Source organism: Marmota monax, unplaced genomic scaffold (assembly GCF_021218885.2).
Source record: "Marmota monax isolate L192 unplaced genomic scaffold, Marmota_monax_Labrador192_F-V1.1 WCK01_AAM20220418_F8-fsc00164, whole genome shotgun sequence".
NCBI lineage: Eukaryota > Metazoa > Chordata > Mammalia > Rodentia > Sciuridae > Marmota > Marmota monax.
Genome location: NW_026693313.1, coordinates 3,068,317 through 3,094,785, shown reverse-complemented (window position 1 = coordinate 3,094,785; position 26,469 = coordinate 3,068,317). Strand labels below are relative to the sequence as shown.

The window sequence follows — 26,469 nt, the reverse complement described above, 5'->3', positions numbered from 1 at the left end:
ACAAATATGACAAGGCAGGCCATATAAAGAATAGAAGCATGGTTCTGACCGTATAAAAATTTAAAAACCTATATGTCAGAAACTCCATAGAAAGCAAATGTTAAAGCAGGAAAATACTTATTGCATCTATAAACATTTATATAACAATATATAAATGTTGTTGCATATATAAAGAGCCCTTACAAATGAATAGGATAGATAAATATTCCAATAAGAAAATGGGCAAAAGAGATGAACAGGCAACTCACATACAGAAAGAAATACAAACAATCAGTAAATACGCTTTAAAAAAAAAGTGATTTATGCCCAACCCTCAGTTTCAAACAAGTGAGATGTCAAATGATATTTAGTATGCTGAGAATAGGGAGAATAGGCCACTTGTAGTTTTGGTGAGAATATAAATTAGTGCAACCTTCAAAGAAATAAGCTAACTGTGTATATTAAAAAATTAAAACATATGAATACTTTGGTCCACCAGGAGCACTTATAAGACATTTGACCTAAGGAATTGTTCATGGATATTGATTGAAACATTGTTATTAAAAACTGGAAAGAACTACAATGTTAACAATGGGAAATTTATTAAACAAATTATGTGATCATACAATGCAACACTGTACACCTATTAAAGATGAGGTACAATGATACATAGTGTATTAAGAGGAAAAAATGTGTTTTCAAAATAGTAATGAATGATGTGATTCTATATTTCTTTAAAAATAGATTATGCAGAGAAAAAATACTGGAAGGATACATCATAATGTTAACCCTGGATGTCTTTGCATGGATTAGTAGGACCAAAAACATTAATAAGTTAAAATCTAGTTTCATTTTCTTCTTTATGCTTTGCAGGTTTTCCACAAACAACTTCACATATTATTTTGCAGCAAGCAAAAATGTAACTATTAAAGGAGACTTTGGAAAGAGGCATAAATCATTTGCAAGAGAGAGCGAGATCATAAATTTAGATGGCAGGGGAAGTATTTCTATTGCTTTGAAAAAAAATTAATCACGAGTTCAGAGGTTTCATCAGTAACTTCAGGAGGATGACCTTCTCTCGTAGACTGGGGTGAGACTTTCTCTGGTTCTTCCTTCGTTCTTGAGGCTCTACCACAAGGAGGCTATTTCACTCATGATTGGGTCCACCCATACCTCCCGGAATCTCAAGTCTCCTCAGGCAACCATGCAACAAAGCACTGGGCTGAGTCAAAATATCACTTAGCACAGACTGAGTCAGCATGACATTGGTCTCTAAGAAAAAGTGCCTTTCCTGTTTCTGGGAATTGCATTTTTTCATTTGCCAAAACATTCAGAATTTGCCTCATGAGAAATGAAAGGGTGATGGAAATAGCACTGCTAGGTTTCAGGACAGAATTATATTGTCCCTTCTCTATACCCTCTAAAGGATTGAACTTCTATGGGTTACTGAGGTCTATCTGATAGGGGGCTGGAGAGAAGGGTTCCTATCTGTGGGTCTAGGATTCTATCCAGGGCTTTCCCTGTATTCAACTTACTGACTCCATTGCCCTGTGGCTTTGCTTTGATTAAATGTGATCAACACTGAATAACTTGCCTGTGTTCTCTGCTATGGTTTCCCAAAGATCTGTGTATTAAAGACTTGGTCCTCAGGGTGGTACTATTGGGAGATGCTGTGGACCTTTAGGAAGTGGGGCCTTAGGGCAGTCCTTAGGTCATTGGGGGCATGTCCTCAACGGGGATTGTGAGACCTCACTTATCCCAGCTCTATTTGCTGGTTCATGATGTGAGCAGTTTTCTATGACATATGCTCCTTGCCATTGTAATCCTGGGCCTTCATCAGAGGCCAAAAGCAATGGGGCTACCCAATCTTGAACTGGAACTTCCAGAACCATGAGCCAAAATAAACCTTTTCTCTTTGTAAGTTAACTGCTTCAGGTATTTCATTATAGTGATAAGAAGCTGACCAACACATTCTCCATAAACTCATTTCTTCTATTTTTGCCCTTTTCTTGTTAGCAGATGTAAATGGGTTGAGGCACAATAAGTCAGCACTTGTTTTTTTTTAATTTTTAAAAACATTTTTAAAAGATTTTTAATTGTAAATAAACCCAATACCTTTATTTTATTTATTTTACTTACTTATGTGGTGCTGAGGATCAAACCCAGTGCCCCATGCAGTGAGGCAAGCGCTGTACCACTGAGCCACAACCCCAGCCCAGTAAGCACTTGTTAAAACTAAATTCAGTCCTCCATCGAGCAAATAATCTCAATTTAACATCTCTCCACTTTCAGCTGTTGTAGTGAAACTTACTACTTTGGAGTAGCCTTACGTTACTAACAGAGGCAGCACAGAGAAGCTTATCAGATCACTTCAATTTCACCCCAGTGCTCTCCATTTACCTTCACGGGGCCCTCAGCAGCCTTTAATGGCACTGGCCTGAGTTCTCAAAGGGATATCATGCAAAAGTGAGTCTCCTCTAAACTTGACCCTAGGTTGGCAGTATGGATTTTGTCCTTCCGTATTGTCTTAATAAAGACCTATGTAAGCCTCATGAAATCACAATGTAAGGAATTTAGACAAAATATTTACTAGCCATTTCTTGCAGTCAATAGCAGCACTGTCTGGATTTTTCACACACACACACACACACACACACACACACACAGAATTTACTTCCTTTGTCTTTGTTTTCTTTTCAATGCTTACTACGGGGACTTGCAGAGATAGTTAACACTCACTAAATTCTGTTGCATTGGATTGAAAGGGAAGAGAAATTGGGTTTCCAGGTCTGGAGATTAGCCTATAATGGCAATCTGTTTCTATGTACTATGAAAGTGAACATAACATAAAAGACCACTGTCCTAAGTGCCCATGATTCTCTCCAGCCACAGAGACACGTTGAGACCTCTGAATGTCTTCCCTTCCGCAGAGAAAGAAAAGACTTGCTCAGGTCCAAGCTTGGCTGGCAGGAAGAGTGAATTAGAATCTCAATCTGAGCTTTTGCCTCTGATTATCAAAGCACAGCCCTGGTCTGCCCTGGTAGGTGACAGCAAGTGCCAGCTGTGACCACCACGCGAGGACAGTTTTAACTGAAAACCGTGATGTTTGATTTTTAAAAATCATTATTGTCTCCCAGCAGGGGAGGAGCTTCTCAATTCTTTTGTCAACTAACTTAGAAGAAATGTGACCAAGAAATCCTTTAAGTTTCCTTCCCAGTTTCTTTTCTGAGGGGCCCTCATATCCTGAGTGGGGTGTGGTAGGCATTTTCCTTCTGGTCAAGCCCTGGGGTTGGTCAGTGGAATAATGGTTCCCCTGATGGGGCAGCTGAGAGTGGCAGGATTTGGGCATGACTGAACTCAGTTGGAAGCCTATCTGCCAATCAGAGTGCACTGTTTCCTTTTATTCAGGTTTCTAGAAAGTTCTAGAACCTCAGTGCAGCCACTCCCCACAGCCCCACAACCCACACTAACCTAGAAGACCCCTCTGGTATTTGTTTTTTTTTTTTTTTTAATTTTTTATTGTGGGTTGTTCAAAACATTACAAATTTCTTGACATATCATATTCCACACTTTGATTGGTATTTGTTTTTGAAACTGGGGGTGATATGAGCAACATCCTGCCCATTCCCTTCCTGCAGGCCTGAGCCTCTGTGTCCAGTCCACATCCAGACCTGGGCATGGTCCACACTGTGCCTGCTGGTTGGAGGTTTGGTCCCTACTGCGTTTGCATCCTATATATTCTGTGTCCAGCCAACACTGTTGGTGAGCAGAGCTGCCCGGCTAGACGTGTCCTTGCTGTGCGTCTCTTAGCATCTTCCCAGAACTGGGTTTAGAAACAAGACAGAGCGCATGGTCTCCCTTTAGACAAGACATTCTGCTCCTAGATGAGGCATAACAAAACACGTCCCTCCCCCTGAACAGGACAACGCAGGAGCCAGCCACTCCTGAGGGGCCCCATGTCCCTGAGACCCACCGGGCTCCAGCCCCTTTGGGCATGGAACCAGGGATGAGATGTGCTCAACTGCTGCCCAGGAACTTTTCCAGGGCCGCCCTGGTGTTCCTGGGAGACAGAGGAAGAGTCCACCAGGCCGATGGCCATGGCTTCTCCACCCCGTTTCCTGGCTCAGCATGGCTGCCTTCCAACTCCGCCTTGGGCACCTGTACATCCTGGGGTCCCAATTCTTCACTTGGTCCCTAGGAGATTATCTGTGGATTCTTGGAACTGACTTTGTCCCCAAGGAGACCACAGATCCTTATATCCAAGAGTCCCCACACCTGGCTGTCCCACCCCTTCCCTCTTACCTTCTGGGTGGCTTCTGTCAGAAAATGCAGAGCCCTTGGGGCCTTCTAGGCTTTTTCTCTGACTTAGGCAGAGTGGGTGCTTGGGGGACAGTAGGAGGTGGGGAGATGCTCACTCTGACTGGCCTCCTGGCTGATGGGTGGGACCTGGCCTGACCTGCCTCTCTGAGGGGCTGTCAACTCCCCACAGTGCATCTATAATGTACATGCATAAAATGCTCCTTATATATCTGGGGACATTTTAAGTCAGCAATGTCAAACACCAGTGTGTAAAAAGATCACTTGTGAAATGTGCCTGATGCAGGTTCTCAGGTCTGACGTCCTAGAGACTCTGAGCTGCAGGTTCAGGGCTCCTGGGAGTCTGCATTTTAGTGAGCAGTTTAGGAGACTCGTACAGAGGCCTGCAGACCACTGGGTGAGAGATGGCCGCTTCCAGTCTCCTGGGCCCAGTGCCTTGTGAAAGTGGCCCAGCTCTCACACACCCTCTGGAGGCCTCCCCATCCCAAATCTGCCTGGAGAGCACCCTGGGGGGCCCAGTGTCAGCTCTCCCAAACTTCCCTCTGGTTGAAGCTCCAGGAACAGAAAATGAAGGGTGGCATGGGACAGCAGAACATGGGGGAGCCCCTCCTCAGAGCTTCACCCAGTAGTGTGGAGTCCACCTGGAAGCTTCCGGAAGGGTTGCAGTGCTGGTCCAGCTTGTTAAACTCCAGCTGGGGACCTGGTCTGCTTCTCCCTCACTCTCCAGGCTTGGCTCAGGTCAGGGTAAGACTGACACCAGGCCTCCTGCTCTTCTCTGCAGTGTCTGACCAGTTCCACTTCTCACCCCTGCCCAGGTTCAGCCGCCCAGTCTGACCACCCCACGCACCTTTGCGGTCACCTGTGCCTCCTTGGGGAAAGCTCTCTGAGTGGAGGAGTTGAAGTTATTTTGTTGGGTAAATTACAAAATCCATCTTTCTGACTGAACCCACAAACTCTCAGATACTAAAAGTCTCTGAGACCTCAAAACATCTCTGTGTATGTGTTTAACTTTTTAGTTCAAGAGCCACATGCAGGAGCTCTGACTCTGCGGCTGTGTGGGGTTTGCTTCTGTCATTCCAAACCTGTGGGGAGCCGCTTTGTCCTGTCTGTCCCCCACATTTATCAGGGTACTAAGGATGGCGGGTTCCACATCTGGACACTGAGACATGCCTGGGCCTGTGGGGCACCCGCCTGCGGAGTCAGGGTCTTCAGAGGAGGGCTCACTTGTGCTTTATGCATTACTGAAGAGTAACATGCATGTGCTTAAAAAAAATTTTTTTTTTTTGGAAAAAATTTCAGGCCTCCATGGGGATTCTTTTTTTAAAAATTTTTATTATGGTTTCTTTGTTGACTCGTAAGGTTTTTTTTAATGCTTATTTTATTTATTTATTTTTATGTGGTGCTTAGGATTGAACCCAGTGCCTCACATGTGCTAGGCGAGCGCTCCACTGCTGAGCCACAGATCCAGCCCTCCATGGGGATTCTAATCTGCACTAAGGAAGGGGACCCTTGGCCCCAACCGACGCCTGGTAGTGGCCAGCCATGGAACTCAAACAGCACAGTCTCCTACCACCTGCCACATTCAGCTGTGGCATCTTCTCCCCTACTCTTCTTTGAGTAAAGCAGAGTGAATATCAGTCTCGGGGCGGCTGCAGGAGGTGCTCTGGGGGCCGTGCTCCGAGACACCTTCTATACAGGGGAGCCCTTGCCTGCGGCAGCTGAGACATCTGAGCTCTGGGGACCTGGGCTCCCATGTACCTTTGTGCTTGCTGTCTCTCAGCGCAGCCACTTTCCTCTGATTCTGAACCACTCAAGTGTCCCCCTTCAGTCCCTTGTTCCTCGCATTGTAGCGAGTTTGCAATGAGACACGGTGCCTGGCTGTCTCTGAGCATGTTTGGAGAGCTCTTTGCTGTTCTCAGGGTTCTTCAGGTTAGGACGTCCCCAGGCCCCCCCTCAGAGATTCGGGTGAGGCCATTGGATCCCATTATCCCAGGGAAGAAGGCACTTCGGGGCAATCTGGGATTTGCCCAGGGCAGGCAACTAGCGAGAGGCAAGGCTCTCTAGTTGATGGACAGCTACTCACTTATGTAGTGGCAATATCTGACTATGTTCCTTTGGATTATGAAAGTATCACATGCTCATCACCTAGATTTTGGAATATAAGAAACGTACAAAGAACAAAACTTGAGATCACAAGCCAGTCCAACCGTAAAAGACCTGTTTGTTTCCTTCCTGTCGTTTTCCTAGGCTTCTATAAGTATTGAGATCAGAACGCACTTGCAATTTTGTATTTTGCTTATGTTCGTTTAAATACATCAAGATAACCTTCATCTTTTATTTCTAAGCCATTTCATATTTTTGAAAATTAACTATTTTTGATACTGGGGATCGAATCCAGAGCCTCACACATGCTAGGCAAATGCTCTATCTGGGCTACAAGTCTAGCCCTTATTGGATTTTGAGACAGGGTCTCACTTACTTGACTAAGCTGGCTTTGAACTTTGAATCCTCCTGTCTCAGCCTCCTGAGTAGCTGAGATTACAGGTATGTGCCATGGCCTCTGGCTTGAAATCAACATTTTAATGACCTCTTAATAATAGTCATCAGAGATGTTTGCTGCATTTCATTACCCTTTTCTTACTGTTATGCATTGAAGCTGCTTCTAACTTTTGTACTATTATAAATAATTCTATAATAAGCATCTTCATATTTACTTCAGGTAAGCGTCAGTTTCCTGCCTGCATCCCTGTCATTTTGGTTCCAAGCATTCATTTCTAAATCTTTATTCAATACGGAAAGGCAGTTCCTAATTTTTTTCTCTACCATCCTCAGGTAGTTAGGAGTTTTTCTTCCATACATTTTGTTTGGGCAGAACATTTACAACTGGTATAACTTCAAAATAATAATCATGACAATTGGAAGCTCAAAATGGGGAAGAACCAGAAGAGAGGACCCACGATGTGAACGTGACCTTAACTGAGAATTGGGGACGTGTCCAGGGAGTGGTACTTTTCTTCCAAGCAGGTGCCATCTGGATTGCAGGGTGGTGTAGCTCTCCCCAGCAGATCTGGGCTGTGCCTGCTGTGGCAGTTGCTTTCTACTAACACAGGCACATAGGGAACAATCCTTCTCGGGCAAAGAGGCAAGGTTTGGACAGAGGTTTCTCTGTGCATTTGCTGGGCAGCAAAGCTGTCTCAGAAAAGATAGCATCAGAGGGGTAGGCGGGTGGACTTGCTCATACACCTGCTTCAAAAGCCTGCCAGGCAGCCAGGTGTGGGACTGAAACCCACTTATCACGGGGGGTGGTGTTACACTGACGGCCAGCCGAATCCTCCTGAGTCACCTCTGCAATCTGTCTCTGCACCCACCTCCAGGCTCTGGATCCCTTATTGCCAAAATGTGCAAATAGTCATTAAAATATTGATGAAAGAAAACCAACAACCATTTATCACCAGGGAAGAGCCATCGTTAACTGCTTTTATCTCAGGAGGGTGTCAAGGGAAGCCAGGGGAAGCCCTCAGTCATCGCTGTGGGTGTGTTGAGCTGTAGCGTCAGGAGTAGGATTGGACTTGGCAGAGAGGTGGAGGACAGGAACTGAGCAGCCCTGCCTGCGGGCCAGATGTTTTCTGCTCCTGCAGACTCCCCCCCTCCCTCTGGGCTTGGCTAGGACAGGCTGAAGTCTCTAGCAGGGAGAAAGAATAGCCGTCCCACCATGGTTGAACTTCATCACCTTTTTTTACCCTCAAAGCTCACCTGGTGATTTTTGCAAAAAGTCATTCCAATAATTTTTGTCTTATAGTCACCCTGTGTGCTGTCAAGCAGAAAAATGGAACTTCACGGGTCTGAGATGCGGATCCCACACAGAAGAATTCCGAGTGTTCATTGCAGTAGCCCGAATCCAATCCTTCTTTATTGATGGCCATTGCCTTTCTTATATTAGAAATTCCTCCTTCCCACAAACTGGGATTCCATTTCTGTGCCAAAATGATTGGTTTTCTTTTCCTTTAGACTTCCATGTGGCCGAATGTCAGCCCTCTTGATTGGCTGCTCTTGTCCCTAGTGGCCCAGAGGTGGGCTCTCTGGGTGATCATTGGTTTTAAATAATTTCCTTACTGTAATGCTGAGGTGGGGAATGAATCAAAAACTGGCATCTTGTACACCTAGCACCAGGAATCAGGGGGAAACAAGTGTCCCCAAGCTCAGAGTCATTGTCAGCTTTTCCTGGACCATCAGCATCACAGTCAAGGAATTTAGTTGGGAACTGCCCAGGATGGTGCCACCAGCCACGTATGGCTCTTAAGAACTTGAAATATGGCTAGACTGAACGGGGATGTGTTTTAAGTATAAAATACAACCCAATTTAAAAGATTTGGTACAAAAAAGGAGGATGTAAACTACCTATTATTGATCATATTTCAAATGAAAATACTTTGAATAATTGGATTCAATACAACATACTACTTAAATTGGCTTTGTCTGCTCCTTTTTGTGTCAAGTTGCTACTGGAAAATTTAACATACACATGTGTCTGTCATTTGTGGATCACATTATGTTTATTGGACAGGCCAGTTTAGGCAATCAAAAACATTCATTGGAATTCACAGGAAATCAGTGGACGATCCCTATTCGCATGCTGTTTATTGGGGTGGCCATGGGAAAGGAGTGTCCCAGTACTCTGAATAGTTGGCCAGTGCAACCATTCACTCTTTGCTCTGTGGTGTGGGAATGACCCTGGGAAGACTGAGGTCAGGACTGGACCCCACTGACTAGAGATGTGCCACAAACCCCTCAAGCGTCTTGATGCTAAAGCTCTTTTTAGAGCTCAAATTGCAAATAATAACAATCAGAGTCCTACCCGTAAAATAACATTTTGTCTTTATCTCATTCTTCAGTCTAACACAACCCAACTGGACATGCATCCAACTGCTCAGCATGGCCAATGGCAAAATCCACTCCAGCCCAACAGGTCAATCCCTTTGAAGACCATGTGATGAGCCACCAAAGTCTAGGATCCTCACACAGCAAAAGCAAGGCTTCCTTGCCCTCCTGTCACAACAGGTAGGCCTGCGAATGCTAGCAGCAGAGGGCATCCCCCAGAGCCACGTCCAGGCCAACGCGTTCCTTCCCTGGGGCCCGGCTGCAGACTTGACCCTGCCTGATTTGGCCCCAGTTTGTCCCTCTCCAGCTGCTCCATGGCCCCTAGGAAATCTCCCTCTAGCGCCGTGGTGATGTGTTGCATAGGGCTGCACCCAGGATCTACATTTAAACCCTCAGGGACCCAGGCATGTTCTCCTGCCCTTGTTCAAGGGGACTCTGAGGCTGGAGGGCCAGGGCACCTGCTCTGGTCACGCACTGTGAACAGTGGACTTGGGGTTCAGCCACTGTCTCCAGGCGCCAGGCCCTCCACATGCGGCTCTGTCCATCTCTCACTGAGGGCACCCTTTTGTCCAGTTCCTGGCACAGAACCAGCTCCATCTTTTAGCCAAGTCTCCCTGTCACCCCCATCTTTGCTTCTTGTCACACCCACCTCTTGCTGGCTTCACTCACGGAGCCAGGGCGCTTTAGTTCCAGAGGCCTGCATGGCCCACCCCGACCTGTTCCCCAGTGGAAGGCAGCTCTTCCCACCCTGACCCAGCCAGGCCCAGGCCTGCCCTCCCTCACCTCGCCGCTCCTCACAACCTCTGCTTCCTAGCAGCTGACCCTCCTGTTGGAGGCCTGAGCCTCTGGAACTGAGTTCTCTGTGTGGAGCCTCGTCTCCTGCTTTCCCATGAAATATGACTCTTCATGCAAATTCCTGACTTGGTTATAGATGAAGGTCAGTGTTTTCATTCCTCTCAAACCTTGCTTGGCCACTTGAACTCCAGACCAGTTCCTGCCCGCTGGGGACAGAGTACCATCACCCTGGCCCTGCTTAACCTGGAAACCTGGATCCAGTGAGGTTATAAGAGCGTGGCCAAGCAGCCGAGCAGGGGGCTAAAGGTGAGAGGTCTGGGAAAGTAACTGGTCCCTTCCATGCCTGGAAATGACCAGTTTCTGTGGCTGTAAAATAAGAATAATAATGGCACCCACCTCAGGTGTTGTTGGGAGGATTGAATGAACATGTAACATTAAAACCGTGCCTGGCATACAGTCGGTGCTATACAGATGCTAGCCAATCTCTTTCTGTCCTAGTTCTGTCTTCTTGTTTGCTGATATCTGGCTTGAGTAGCTATTACTCCGACATAACACTGACCAAATTCACAAATTATCCCCCCATTCGCTATACACACCCCCATGCCAGCTGAAGGGCTCTAGTTTGGGCCTCTCTTCAGTCGTTAGTTTCTGAAAGAACATCTCCGCTCTGGTAGCCCGACCCCACCCCAGTGCCATCTCTGCAGGCAATTCATATCCTTCGTGCCTCTTGAGATCCAGCACGGATTCTCTTTCTCTAGATAACTCTGATTAACCTCTTGTGATCCTCTCCCAGGCACATGTCCCTTTGACCCTCACAAACTTGGCTGACATTACAGCAGTGGTTCTCAACTGAGGGGGATTTTGCTCCCCAGGGCCATTTGGGAGTGTTAGGACATGATTCTCTTGTCACAGTTCTCATGCGCAGTGATGCTGCTAAACATCCTGCAACATGCAGGATGCACCTCACCGCGAACCACCTGGCAGCAGAGCAGAGGTTGCAAACCCCAAGTTATGTGATTTGTCCCTACTACTGTTCCTCTGCTACTAAACAAAAGCTGTTTGTGGTCCCATGGATGTAAGCTAGCCCCCAGTTAGAGTGCTTTTGATTATCCTTGGTACCTAAGATAGTGCCATGCTTAAAATAAACTGAGGAACTGTTTAGTTATTTTTTTTTAAAACTAAACAACCAGCCAGAAATGTTTTTTCATTATGTGCCTGGGATATATCATTGCAAGATTAAAAAAATAAAAATAAAAAAACCCAAAACAACCACATAAATGTTAGAAACATTCTGTGCTCATTGAGAGAAATATGCAAAAGTCTCTGTCATTCCCCAACCAAAAGTTTCTCCAGCTACAGGACAGATGGTATGGTAGCAAGAGGGACGGGGGTGTGGGTGTGGGTGGTTCAGACAGCCTCCCACCAGCGTCTAGCCACAATTCTGCAGGAAACCCTTGGCCTCCAGTTTCTCTTTTCTGTCTCTTCTAAGAACTTGACCTTTTGATGGCATTCATGTATGACAGCAAAAACTTGTTATCTGCATCTAAGAGAAAAATGGGTGCTTTTTTTTTTCTTTTAAAGAAGGGAAATGTCATGGGAAAGAGGCTCATCCAAATAATCTAAAACTGATGTCAAGTCATTTCCAGCATGAGTGAAAAGAACAAGGACCCTGGAAAATCACCTCTGCAACTGTCACCTGGTCTGTCACCTGGTCTCCTACAAAAATAATAGCTGAACAGTGGGGAGAAAGGCCGCTGCTCCCACCTGCACCTCTGCGGGCAGAATTCACAGACAGGTGTCCTGCTGTGCCCACGACTCAGAAAGGAGTGCAGATGGAGCACAAGGGACTGAGCCTTAACTGACTGACCATGGAGGCTCATGAGGCCATTATCTGCAATGCTGGTCCCCAAGGGAGAAATGTGGGAAGCTTCCCTGAGATGACTCCACACCAGTTCATTCAATCCCTGGTAAAGTTCCTAAATAAGTTTCTCAAGGAATTTCCTGTTCATCACTACACATGTATCTTAGAAAATAGACCACTGGGAAGGGGCCTTACCTATCGTCCAGAGTCCCCTAGAGACATGAATCCTGTGATTGCTCAACTCCAGGGACCCTTGACTTTGCCTCCAAGCTTGTGGACTAAATAAAAGGTAACGGATCTTAAAGGAGAAACCACTCCCATCCAGTGGTTCTCAAAGTGTGGCCTCCAGACCGGCAGCATCAGCATCATCTGGAGCCTTGCTGGACATGCAGAGCCTTGGCCCCACCCCAGATCTGATTCAGAACCCCTGGGGGTGGCCCTGCAGTCTTCGTTTTAACAGACTCCCAGCTGGTTCTGATGCATGCTCAGACTGAAGAACCGATGATCTAATTGAATGGTCTGGAATCGGACCACATTGATGAGCAATAAATGAGTCTGTTTAGATATCTCAGATGATCCCATTGTTTATAACTTCACAATTATATTGACAGAAATAAAACAAGAGCAACAGCAACAACATGAGTTGCTGTTACCATAGCGCTTAGTACCTGGCTAGCCCTCAACAAACGTAGGTTGAATGAGTGGGCGAATGGATGACCACATCAAAATCAAAAACAATGAATGATAAAGTTAAAAACCATTCTTCCCAATTTTTCTTTCAAATGATCCATAACAAAGTAGCCAATGTGGGCAAATCTGAGATATTCCAATAATTATTCAGGTCCAATTATTTGGACCTAAAACTGAGTGGTCCAACATGGTGGCCACTAGTCACATGTGACTACTCTATTGAGCACTTGAAATATAGGGCTAGTTCAGAATGAAGGATAACTGTAAGTACACAATACACCAGATTTTTGAGATTCAGCTTGCACACACACACACACACACACACACACACAGCATGAAGTATTACATTAGTACTTTTTATATTACATATGCATTGAAATAATGGCTTCAAAATTAATCTCACTTATTCCTTTCTTACTTTTAAAAATTTGTTCTTTCTAGATATATGTGAGGAGTAGAGTGCATTTTCATATATATAATAAGTATGACTGGAGTTACACTGGTCATGTGTTCATATATAAACATAGGAAAGTTATGTCCAATTAATTGTACTATCTTTTCTATTCCCTTCCCCCACTCTTTCCTTCATTCCCCTTTGTCTATCCAAAGAATTCCTAATCTTTCTCTCCCTTGTTGTGGGTTAGCTTTTACATATCAGAGAGAATATTTGGCCTTTGGTTTTTGGTATTGGTTTATTTCACTTAGCATGAGAGTCTCCAGTTCCATCCATTTACTGGAAAATGCCATAATTTCATTCTTCTTTATGGCTGAGTAATTGTGTATATATAGCACATTTTTTAACATCCATTCATCTGTTGAAGGGCACCTAGGCTGGTTCCATAGTTTAGCTGTTATAAATTGGGTTGCTATAAACTTTGATGTGCCTGTGTCACTGTAGTATGCCGATTTTGTTTGGGTATAAATGGAGGAGTGGGATAACTGAGTCAAATGGTGGTTCCATTCCATGCTTTCTAAGGAATCTCCATACTGCTTTACAGAGTGGTTGCACCAATTTGCAGTCATGCCAGCAATGAATAAGTGTACCTTTTCCTCCACATCCTTGCTAACATTTATTGTTGCTTGTATTCTTTTTTTAAATTTTTTTTTATAGTTGTAGATGAACAACATACCTTTGTTTTATTTTTATGTGGTGCTAAGGATTGAACTCAGTGCCTCACACATGCTAGGCAGGCGCTCTGCCACTGAGCTACAGCCCCAGCCCTATAGCTTGTATTCTTGATAATTGCCATTCTGACTGGGCTGAGATGGAATTTCAGTGTAGTTTTAATTTGCATTTCTCTAATTACTAGAGATGTTGAACATTCCTTTCATATATTTTTTGACCACTTGTATTTCTTCTGTGAAGTGTCTTTTTAGTTCCTTTTCCCATTCATTTTGTGTGTGTGTGTGTGTGTGTGTTAAGTTTTTTGAGTTCTTTGTATATCTTGGAGATTAATGCTCTATCTGAGGTACAGGCAGTAAAGATTTTCCCCCATTCTCTAGGCTCTCTGTTCTTGATTGTTTCCTTTTCTGTGAAGAAGCTTTTTAGTTTAATACCATCCTATTTATTGATTCTTGATTTTACTTCTTATGCTTTAGGAGTCTTGTTAAGGAAGTCGGTTCCTAAACCAACATGATGGAGAATTGCACCTATTTTATCTTCTAGTAGGTGCAGGTTCTTTGGTCTAATGCCTAGATCCTTGATCCATTTGAGTTGAGTTTTGTGCAGGATGAGAGATAGGGGTTCAATTCATTCTACCACATATGGATTTCCAGTTTTCCCAGCACCATTTATTGAAGAGACTATCTTTTCTCCAATATATGTTTATGGCACCTTTTTTTAGTATAAGATTATTGTATTTATGTTGGTAGGACTCTGTGTCTTCTATTCTGTTCCATTGGTCTTCCTGTCTGTTTTGGTGTCAATACCATGCTGTTTTTGTTACTAGAACTCTGTAGTATAATTTAAGATCTGGTTTTGTGATGCCTCCTGCTTCACTTTTCTCACTAAGGATTGTTTTGGCTATTCTGGGCCTCTTATTTTTCCAAATGAATTTCATGATTGTTTTTTCTATTCTTTTCTCACTTTTAAAATATCACTGCTATAAAATGTGCAATTACATACATGACTTGTGTTATATTTCTAGTGGTCATGCCTGCCTTTCAGTCTCTCTCCAAGTGTGTCACATTTCAGTTTTGTGAGGGCCACAGGGGATTCAAGCCAGTTTTTATTCTATTTATTTTTATTTATTATGTGTAAAGAGAAACTCACCTATTCACTCAACTTGGGGATCAAGTGTCTATCCTCAAGGAAAATAAAGAGATTTTTTTTTAAGTGCACATTCCAAATTGTGAGGGTAAATAATTTGGCATACATCCACATGGATTTCTGTTTTCTCCTGGAAAGTGTTATCTACAATTTCCAAAGAAATGTTCTCCACTTCTGTCCAGCTATAGAAGCCAAATAGGAGCCTTGAGAGGTAAATTTGTATAAATGGAAATTGGAAGAATTTTTTCCTTATGAACATGGTGGTAGGAAGTGCCCTTGTGGGATGACCCCTCAGTCTTCCTAGGAAGCCCACCCTGAGCCCTTTCCTCTCTCTAGGCTGCAAGCCATTCCCAGGACTGCCCACATCCAACTGCACCACACAGCAGAAGCTAACCGACTCGTGTTCTTGGGCAACGATTCCTAACCTCAGAACTTATCTGCCAGAAACAAAAGTAAACAGTTAATCTACAAGTTTTCAAGGTACCAAGTTCCCCTTCCAGAAGGGAAGGGAGATACAGCCCTCACAAAGGCTGTCAGCCCCTCCCCACCCTCAGCACAGGGGGCAGAGTTTCATGGCATCACAGACCTGCATGCGGACCCCACAGATGACACCTCACAGCGTCCCTTGTTCACAGAGCGTGCGAGAATCTAAGTGACACAGGGCATCTGTGATAACAAAGATCCTCTTGACGAAGCTCTACTCAGCCTCCTCTGATCACTCTTCTCAAACAGGCCCTGACTCTGGGCTTCTGCATTGTCCAGTGTTAGCAAGAATCCTGCCAAGTCAACCCCCTCCAAGATATCCAGTCCCTCTCATATACCTGAGGGGGTTCCTCAGGCCTTACCACCCTAGGGAACATCTGACCACCTGGCCTGCCTTCCGCCAGAACCCTGCTAGCTGGTTGAGCCAGAACAGGCCCTTCACCCCTGACCTCTCCCTTTAGCAGTCTCTACCCAATGAGCCGCACCCTGGTCCTACCACTCTTCCTTGTGTTTGGGGTTGGGCCTGGTGTCTCTTCCCTACTGGGCAACCTCACCACACTGGCCACCATCTCCTACCTGGTCTCCCTGGGTAGAGTCTGCCTTTGCATTTTACCAACGCCCTCAACAGTCTTTTCTTGAACAACAGCAGGTTAGAATCATCAGGGACATGGTGAGGTGTTGTTGGCAGGTGGCTCTTGGCCAAGTCCCATCCCCCCCAACATCAGGAGCTGCCCCGCAGTGTGGGAGAGTGGGTCGGCTCCCTTCAGGTAAGAACAAGCAGCTCTGCCGAGAGGGGCTGCAAAACCCGTGGCTTCTCTGGCTACAGATCCTCTTACCTATTCCACTGCCTCTGGTGCCCAGCGAGGCCCGTCCTCCTTTCCCACCGTGCGGCCCCTGCCCGGCCTGCTCTGGCTGCTCCCAGTGGCCCCTCACCCCTCCTTACCTGGTCGCCTTCCTCCAGCCTCAAGATGCCCTTTGCTTCCTCTTACTCCTGAGCATGCCACCTTTATATTTGGAATTTAAAGAGTCTCTCGCTTCCCCAGCATGCAGAGCCTGTCCACTCTGGGGATCAGCCACCTCTAGGAGATTCTCTCCTGAAAAGCCAATCTTGCCTCCCCTCCTTCAGCACACCCAGCATGCTCACCCGTGGTCAGATCGCTGTTCCTGAGCCCCTTTTACCCACCTGCTGACCTGGATGAAGTCTTTGGCTTCCCGCTAAAACCTTACTGACTGACTGACTCCTTCCCTCACTCAACAGGGCTGCTGCTTGATCACCTCACATTATCCTCCAAGCCTGCCAGTTAAACTGCTAACGATAGTAATATGCAATGAGTCATTTAAATATCTTACTTATTTTGCAGAACCTACTTTTTGCTTACTGAATTCACATGGGTGCGTATGTAGGTTTGCATTCTAAAATGAACAGACCACGTCATTCCTTCTGTTTAAGCAGTTGAGCCAGCTAGACAATCTTCCCAAGTATTTCAGTTCCTGAATTTTTGCAGTGAAGCAAAGGAGAAAGAAGAATTTATTTCAGAATAAGAACACTAGAATAGATCTTTGCACGTAGCAGGTCTCCTTTACAGACACTGAAAGTGAGGCCTAGAGAAGATAACACAGTTCTCAAGGTACCACAGGAAGTGCAAAGGTTAGGATTCAGGCTCAGCCAATTGAGATACAGATTCCCTGCTCATAACCATATACTTTACTGATAATACTTTTTTTTAAGAGAGAGAGAGAGAGAGAGAGAGAGAGAGAGAGAGAGAGAGAGAGAATTTTTATATTTATTTTTTAGTTTTCGGCAGATACAACATTTTTGTTTGTATGTGGTGCTGAGGATCGAACCCGGGCCGCATGCAGGCCAGGTGAGCACGCTACTGCTTGAGCCACATCCCCAGCCCTACTGATAATACTTATATAGGCTTAGAAATATGCAAACACTATCTGAAGAGAAGGTCTTTATTAATATGGTTATTTTAAACAAGTAACAATAAGGTATAAGATGCTGCTCATCTCACAGGTACTTCAAGGAGGGAGGTTATTAAACCCAGTATTCAAATTTGTAGTTAGCTGAACTCCTGAAAATAAGGAAGTCCTGAGAATTGGAGAGGAGATGGACTCTGACGGTCGAGAGGAAGTCACCAGGTGGGCAATGGGCAGCCGCAGGCCTCTGTGCCTCAGCTTTTCTGTGGTACCTGCCGTCTTGTAAGTGCGGTCCTGGTCTATAGGTGGACTGGGGCCTGAGAGCCTGCATTTCTAACCTGCCCCCAGGCATTGTGGATGCTGCTGTTCCAAGCACCTCACTTTGAGCAGCAAGGATTTAGAGATTCTGTTTTCAAAGAAAATGGTCAAAGGAGGAGTACATAGCACCTGGACTTGGAGTCAGACCCCAGAGTCTGTGTCCTAAGCCCATCACTGTTAGCTCCACATGAGCACGGGCAGGTTTCTCCCTCTCTCTCTCTGAGCCTCAATTTACTCATCTGTAAACCAGAGGAGCTGCCCAGGAGGATCTCTGTGATGGCTGAGGTCTCTTCAAGCTGGAATGTCTTGTGACTTGGCGCACTGCCCGGGACCAGCACTCCTGGAGGAAGACAGTCCTTGGGCACAGGGAGCTGCCGAGCGCCACGGAGGAAGCCAACCCTTCAGTACCCCTGGATGGCAAGGTGGGTCTCGGATTTCCACCAACCTCCTCCAGAGCGCTTGAGCCTACTTTAGACCACGCTGCTGAACCACGGGGTCCCAACTGTCCTGTTCCTGTCGTGGCACTTGACCTCTTCTCCCTGTGCTTGCAGCCATCCCCCTCCGCTCTTGGGGTCCACCTCCTCCTAACCCTGGTTCTTGCAGCATCCTCCCCACTGATGGCTTTGGACGTGAGAACTGAGTACAACCCACAGCACATCTCTATTTTTTAGCAAAGCCCGTCTACACTGCTCTGTGCCGTCACTGTGCCGATTTAACACACACTCTGTAGGCAGTGACACTGGTGCTGAGAGAGAGACAGAGAGACCTCCCCCTATCTGAATCGCAGAACCGTTATTGCTTTTAAGGAGGAGCTTATTCTGTTAGAAACGTGCTGCATCTGTACGAGGTGCCGATATGCAAGTCAAACCTTGACCTTTATTAAGAGAGACATTCGGGGTGGGGAGTCTGTGGAAAACAAAATCTCTGGCTCCTTCCTTCCCTCAGAACCAGACTCTTCAAAACCTTGTGGTATTTCCCCAAATACCATAATTTTGAGTTGTGACATCTGGTTTCCACTTTGCTTGGATTTTTTTTTTTAAAGAGACAATCAAGATTTTTGACATTCTGAGCCCCCACCCTGCATTTGTGTGGGAGATTCACTGCCTACTCTTCCCTGGCACTAATACATGCTGGATGGTTCTAGCATTTTCCTTCAAACAAGAAGTCTATCTTCTTTCTTTCCTTTCATTTCCTCCCCCTTCTGCCCTTCCTCTTCCTAGGATGTTATTTTCTTCCAAAGCCTTGGTCTCCCTCAGGGGGTACCCAGCATGGAAGACTCCCCAATCTCCTTGCCTAAGCTCCTTCACAAACTCCACAGAACACGCAGACAGCAGAGAGGTTCCCACAGGACAAAAGCTCCAAGAGGGCAGCTGGTTTGCCGGGCTCTTCCTGCGGGGCCTCCTCCTCCAGCCTCTGGGGCCAGGACTTTAGCAGCAGGCCTCTGGCTGTGGATGCTGACCCAACGCTCCGTGCCTGAGCAGTGCTTGTGACCGAGAGTCAGCCAGGGGCACAGGGAAGTTGGAGGGTTGGATGCACTGCCTGGCATCTGCAGAAAGAGAGACTACCATCCAGGGGAGAGGGAGGTGCCCTGTCCAGGGAGCCCAGAAACCCCCTGTTCAGAGCCTGGTTCCCATGCCAACAGGATGGGGCAGGAGGGGCAGCAGCTAAGGGCATGGGTGTGAGCACAGATGGAGCAGGGCAGGATGCCCAGCTCTGGCCAAACCACCCCTGGCAACCACTGGCTTCTGAGCACTGGCTTCTTCACAAATGAAATAGGGATGTCAACAGTGTCTGCAGATCATGGAGGGCTGCTGGGTGGGTTGAGACAGCACAGGACAAGAGGGTCCCGTGCTGCCCATACGAGAGCAGCGCACAGGGACATTAGCTAGGACCCTGTCCCTTCTGCTCATCACCACCCAAGAAGCCAACCTCCCAAAGACACAGGAAAGGTCCAGAGAATATTCTAGTTCATGGGCACAGGTGAGAAAGTCCTAACGCTCCTTAAGTGACAGCCTAACATCTCTGGCAAGAGCACGCAGGGGAGAGAGGACAGTGAAGACAGGAAGGAGCCTCAGAGGCAGGTGTCATTTGACTCTGAACAGAGCGCGGGGGACTAGTTGAATGTGTAAGAGATGCCCAGGTGATCACTGTGAACATCATACACAAAGACAAATTGTGGTGTTTTTGGAGGTGAGTGGGAAGATGCAAATAAGAATTGGGGAACCTGATCAGAAAATGTCACCTTCTGAGAAAAAAGCTATCAAAGTAGTCACCTAGAACACCTGCCATTTTGACCTGCCAATGTGGGGGGGGATGTGTAACCACCAGTATGGACAACGAGTGTACAGCACCCAAAGTGACCTCACAGTATTTGGGAGATTTCAATACAGATCAGTCACAGCCAACACAACACTCCTTAGGCAAAAAATGAATGAAACCATCACATTTTAGGGAAACTTTATGGTGAATAGTATCAACATAAATAATCAACACGATCTGAAACTAATAATGGCTAAAAAAAATTTCCAAAACCCAAACACCTCACATAGTAGAAAATTGAATCAACAAGAAAAATTGCTGCAGTATAAATCCTACAGTGATGCCCCCATATCACTGTTTATAGCAGCTCAGTTTACAATAGCTAAGCTCTGGAGCCGACCCAGGTGCCCTTCAACAGGTGAATGGATAAAGAAAATGTGATATATATAATATATATATACACAATGGAATATTGCTCAGCCACAAAAAAGAATGGCATTATGACATTTGCTGGTAAATGGTTGGAACTGGAATATATCATACTATGTGAACTAAGCCAATCTCCAAAAAAACAAAGGCTGAATGTTCTCTCTGACATGTGGATACTAACCTACAACAAGGGGAGACTGAGAGTAGAAGTTCATTGGATTAGACAAAGGGAAATGAAGGGACAGGAGGGGACAGTGGAATGACGTGGACGTGACTTTCCTATGTACATACAGGAATATACCACAGTGAGCCTCACCGTTGTGTACATCCACAAGAAGTTAATTTTAAAAATAACCACGGGTAAATGGCAGAAAGATCAATAGTGGGAAGGGGGCAGGGAGTGGGAAGAGGGAAGGGAAGGAGAGGTACTGGGGTCTGAACTAGAATAAGACATGTTCCATGCCTGTATAACTATGTCAAAATGGATTCTCCTGTCATATATAACCAAGAAGAACCAATAAAAATAAATAAAAGTTCCATAAGAAATTTTATGGTGGCCCCTTTCATAATATTAAAAATACTAGATCAATTAAAAATCTTGGATACCGATTTTACCCAGAAAAGAAATTGCTCCAATAAAAGTAATTTTAGCTAAATAAAAATGGAAATGGAAATAGTTTAGCTGCAATAGAGAAAATGGATTAAGGTCTTACACTGGCTTAAATTGCATCCTCCTTAGAGAGTATTTTCTTCTACAAAAATTCATCATTGTCATTAAAATTCCAATTAAAATGCTTCTACCCTTAAACAAAGACTGATGATGTCTTCGGGGAGAAAGAACTCCAGCAACTCCAATGGATGGACCGGCACTTCCTGCTGTCACAGAACACTCACTCCCAGGAGAACCTGGGACCGTGGCTCCAGTGCTTCCCCGGATCAGGAAGCTGCTGTAGGGAGCACCCTAAACCCCCCAACAGGAGGCCGTTCCAAAGACTCATGGAGGAAATGATCTAAGACGCCGTGGCAACTGGTCTTGTATCCCAGCAGAACTGCTGAGTGGTGACACCCTGGTCAGACTGGGGCTGGGGAGCGGCAGGGGAGATAAAGAGGAGGAGGAGGCGGGAGGGACAGAGAGGAAGACGGGCACGCTGAGCGGTGTGGGACAGAGGCTCCTGCCAGGTTGGCCAAGGAGCAGAGGGGAGGCACTGGTCCTCCAGCTTGTACCCAGCACAGGTGAGACTTTAAAGGCCACGCTGGCTCCCCTAGACCTGATCCCACCCCACCTGACAACGGTCGGACCCTCACATGGTCTGTGGGTGCCCTGGTCTGGGGAGTTTCCTGAGCTGTGAGCCTTGCTGTGGGAGCGGAAGGGGCCCAGTTCCCGTGGCACCTGCCGCCCACTCTCTGTGCCAACTTCCTGGGTCCTGGCATCCTCGGGACTGCGGAGAACCCGAGGAAATGACACACGGCCACTAGGTAGGCCCGTCCCTACCTAACTGAAATGGAATGCTTCAATCCTGAGATTGCTCATCCATTTTTCTCTGACCCCAATCAGTTGCTGAGTATCTGTCGTCCTCGGTGAATTGACCAAATTGAGTTTCTGAAACTGAAGTTTCCCATGGGGTCCCCAGTGACCCCTGCAGGGCCTTTCCTGGAAGCCCACTCTGTTCTTTGATGTTTTTTTTTTTAGCTGTAACCTAAGTTCGGGAACATTCCTTCAGAAGAAAGAAGGGCAAGGCCCTTCCTGACCTGCAGGACAGACCCTGGGACCCCGGCTCTTCTGCAGAAGTCTGAGGCAGGGAGCTGTTGAAATCCTTGGCAAAATTTCAAAAAACTACTCACAGGGCTGCTGCCAAGTGGCTATTCTGAGCTTTTGGGAGTAAGAGAGATACAACAGATCGTTAGAATTAATAATTCCAATAAGAAAAGGTTTCCAAACCTCATTTTTCATTTTTCCTTCTTTACCCAGGCAGCACAAAATAAATGCCTTAAGATTTCATGGAGGGGCTGGGGCTGGGGCTCAGTGGCAGAGCGCTCGCCTAGCCTGTGGGAGGCGCTGGGTTTGATCCTCAGCACCACATAAAGATAAATAAATAAAATAAAGGTATTGTGTCCATCTACAACTAAAAAAAAATTAAAATAAGTTTAAAGAAAAAAGATTTCATGGGAACATAATCCTGTTTCCTGAAGCCAGAAGCCAAGCAGCAGCTCCCCCCCAGAACCTCCCCCCCACCCCCAGACTCGCCAAGACTATCAGGAGCCACCAGCGAGGTGGCTCCAGCTCTGCCCCTTACTCCCGCCATGCAGCAGGTCATGTTACATGAGCCTTGGACCCTGATGAGAACCACACAAGATGCTCACCGCGACTCCCACTTACAGACAGACGCAGACGACGCAGTCTGGAAAGGGGTGCTGTAGCCTCGTGTCACTCGGCTGGAGAACAGGAGCTGGGATTGCCCTCGCCTGCCCTTCGGTCAGCTCCTTCTGTCCCCTCTCCCTCCCCTCCTTCTTGTTTTGCAGATTTATTGAGGTATAATTTATATACTAAACAGTGACCCACTATAAGTATACAAGTCAATGATCGCCATGGTCTAATTTTAGACCACGTCCATCACCCCAGGCTCCTTCTTTGCAGGGACAGTCCATCTGTACTCCTAGCCCCGCCCCAGATGATACTACTCTGCTTTCTAAAGATTTGTTCTTTCTGGACATTTGACATAAATGGAACACACAATGTAGTCTTTTGCATCTGGCTTGCCTGACTCAACATGCTGATTTTAAGGTTCACCCATGAACCTTAAAAAAAGTGTATCGATACTTTGCCCCTTTTTATTGCTCAGTAGTATTCCATCGGGTGGCTACACCACATGTTGATTGTCAATTCATCATTTGATGGACAATTGGGTTGAGTCCACTTTTTTGTTTTAAATATTTTTTTGTTGTCAATGGATCTTTATTTATTTATATGTGGTGCTGAGAATCGAACCCTGTGCCTCACACATGCCAGGCAAGTGCTCTACCACTGAGCCATGTCCCCAGCCCCTGAGTCCACTTTTTGATTAGTCGATATAAAGTTGCTGTGGATACTCATGTACAAGTCTTTGTGAGGACATTTTCATTTTTCTTGGCTCTATGCCTACGAGTGTAGTTGCTAAGATCTATGGTAACTAACTTTTTGAAGGACTTTGAGGAACTATTCTCTAAAGTGGATGTGCCATTTTACATTCCCACCAGTAACCCGAGGGTTCTAGTGCCTCCAATTCCCTACCAACGTTTGTCATGTCAGTCCTTTTGATCAGAGCCATCTAGTGGTGGAAAGTGGGAAGTGCCTTGGGGAGTTCTGATCTGCGCTTCCCCGGCAGGGAAGATGCCGAGCGTTTTCATTACTTACTGATCCTTCATGCGCCTTCTCTGGGAGATGCTGTTCCTACTTTTAATCATTTCTCTGTCTGTGTCTCTGTGTCTCTCACCAGTGTAACTAAAGCCTTGCCACTTTTGTTCTCTTCAGAGAGCCAACGTTTGGTCTCATGGATTCTTTTGGACTGTCCCTCTGCCTTCCATCTCACGGATTTCCTCTCTGGCTTACTGGATTCCTGACTTCTTGCTTGGCATTCGGTTTGCTTGTGTTTTGTCTTCAGATGGAAGCGTTGGCTCTTCTCTGTGCTCCATCAGACCCCAGTTGGACCCTCAGAGAGGGAAGAGCCGGTGTCGAGGGCGGCCCTGTCTGTAGAAGGTCTCCACCTTCAGAGCAGCCTGAGGGGGGCAGCCCAGGCAGGACGAGCAGGCCCCATGGTGTCACCTGACCTGCAGTCGTTTCCCCTGAATACGGCCACTCCTCAACGCTGCCGAGTCCCAGAACCACGAAATGGCTGTTTCTGAAACTTTTGCTTCATATGGAAGGAGTCTGTCCAGTGGGTCATTTCTGCTTTGCCAAGGTCCTGCCTCTCCAGTCCCTCTTCTTTCTTTCACAGTAAACCAAGTTCATTTCCTCTGTCCCCAAATCTAGCTCTCTCATGGAACCTATGCCCAGGATTTAGAAATGGGGCACAGCCGGTTCTAGAAATACCGCTCTGGGATTATCAACCTCTGCGACCGTCAGTCCTCCTCCACTTCCTCAGTGCCAAGGAGGACAGAAGGAGACTGCGTCTAGAATCTGCATTTGCAACAGAGAACCCCAGTGTTTCGGTCACTTCCAGGGCAGGAAACCTGTTCTGATCTGGATTTGGCAGCTGCTCCCTTTGCTCTCTGGGGGGCAGCAGGAAGTCATGTACCCTCAGTGCAGTGGCTGGGCTCGTGCACTGCGCAGAGCTACTTGCTGGTGGAGTGTGGCATAGACTAGGCATCTCGTTCTGCCCCTTGAAAGAAACCAGCCTGATCTCCCTCTGCCCAGTGATGGAAGGAGCTGGGAAGAACAAGGGCAGGGACCTGGAGACCTGGGTTCTAGGCTCCAGCTCTGCCACTCGTTCAAGCCCTTCTTTGGGGCTTTGTTTCCTTATTTATAAAATGGGTGCAATAATGTCATCCTCACGAGGTTGCCTGATGGGAAAACAATGCGGGGTGGCCATAATGGGCTTCAAGACTGATGACAGTGCTATCACAGGTGAGGCTGTGTGTGAATTGGCGAGCCTCATCCTGAGCCCCAAGACTGAGCAGCTAGGAAGGAAACTGTCTTCCTCATGGCTGCTTCTTCCTTTCCCCTTCTCTCCTCAGGTCACAAGAAGGCTGCGTATCAGCAGATGTCAGCATGTGCTTCCACGATTGACTACTGCTCTATTCCCAGATGACAGGGACGAAACATGAGGCCAGGGACTGAGGGAAGGACACAGCTGTGCTTTGGCATTTGGGGAATAGTAAGACCAGAGTGGACACTTTCTAGTAAGAGCCACACTTCAAATCTGCTTACACCATAAATAAGAGGATCTCACCAGCTTTTGTAGAGGCTGCAAAGGGAGATCCATGGAACAGGATGGAAACATCTCTGCCAAGTGGTTTCTCAGGCCTTTGTGTTCATGCTGAGGGATCCCAGTCCCTCTGCCACCCAGGTTAAACTGACTAACACTCAACAGCAAAGCCAGAGTCACAAGTGCAGATTTTAAGAGCATTAAATAGCAAGAAAAAGCACTCTTTTTAATTAAAAAAAAAAAAAGACTTCAAGAGTCTATTGTGTGAGCAATTAGGATCTGTTTAAATACCTCCAAAATGGATTAGTGTAGACATTTTAACCTCAGGCTTTAATTTCTAAGGAAAAAGAGTCATTCATCTCAATAAACATCACAAGTATATATTGTTCTTGTGCCTAATAAGGGAAGTGCTGGGTCCCAGGAGGGATACACAGGACAGCAGGCTGAGGAGACTTTGTTAGGAACTAGCTGAGCCACAATGACCGCCACTGCAGATCTGTCACCTCCGAGGCTGGTCATGAGAGCAGAACTGGACCCGGGGCTTCAAAGAAAGACCTGGAACCGTGCTGCGGGTGGGCCTTGCACAGCCCCGGTGCCAGCAGCCGGGGCCTCAACACTCCCCACCCAGCCTCCGCCCCACCTCACATCCCACCTCCCATCTGCTCATGCCTGACCCCTCACGCTCGCTCCTCCCACTGGCCAGCGCCCTGCCCCTCCTGCATGGGCACCTCAGCCTGTCCTGCCCACTGGGGTGGCACAGGCGGGAGGCCACCGGAGCCAAGGGCTTGCAGGATTACCTATTTGTCTTTCCAGGTCAGCGGCCTCATCCGGCGTGGCTCGTGGGAGGACTCCAGGGTCACTGAAGCTGGTGCGAAGCAGGGTCCCCATCACAAAGAAGAAGAGGATGCCACCGACCACGGGGATGGCGGGGGTGATCTTCACCGCTAGGTACGGACAGCTGCCAGGGGCGGGGCAGGGGGAGGAGAAGAAAGGGAACGCAGTGTTAAATGGGCAGTGAGCGGGCACCCCCTTCTAGGACGCCAAGACTTCCCGGAGGAGTGACGCTGGTTCCTTAGAAACTAAGAAGTTACACGTAGGGGACTCTGCCACTCGCTCTTGTGGACGAGCGGACCCTCCTTCCCCAGCGGGGACGGCCGCACCCTCTGCTCCCCCAGGAGAGCAGCTGGCAGAGGCTGGAGATGTCCTGTTGGCACAACCAGCCTGGGATGTGCAGGGCTGTGTACATACCCACGGGCCCCTTGCACTGTACACACCAGGTGCTTACAGTCTGCGGTGCCCACTGGCCCTTGGACTCACATGACAGAAGACATGAGTTAGAACCCTCGCCATCAGAACCAGCCTTCCCT

At 46.8% G+C, this 26,469-nt stretch overlaps 1 protein-coding gene across 2 annotated transcripts in view; it reads right to left on the bottom strand.

Annotated features, from left to right (window-relative positions):
* Positions 1-26,469, bottom strand: part of Zdhhc14 (zinc finger DHHC-type palmitoyltransferase 14) — a 265,926-nt gene that overhangs the window by 81,256 nt on the left and 158,201 nt on the right. For both annotated transcript variants that reach the window (XM_046456571.2, XM_046456572.2), the window contains exon 2: positions 25,900-26,060. In XM_046456571.2, coding sequence (XP_046312527.1) covers positions 25,900-26,060 — 161 coding nt within the window. The remainder of the gene's footprint in view (positions 1-25,899; positions 26,061-26,469) is intronic.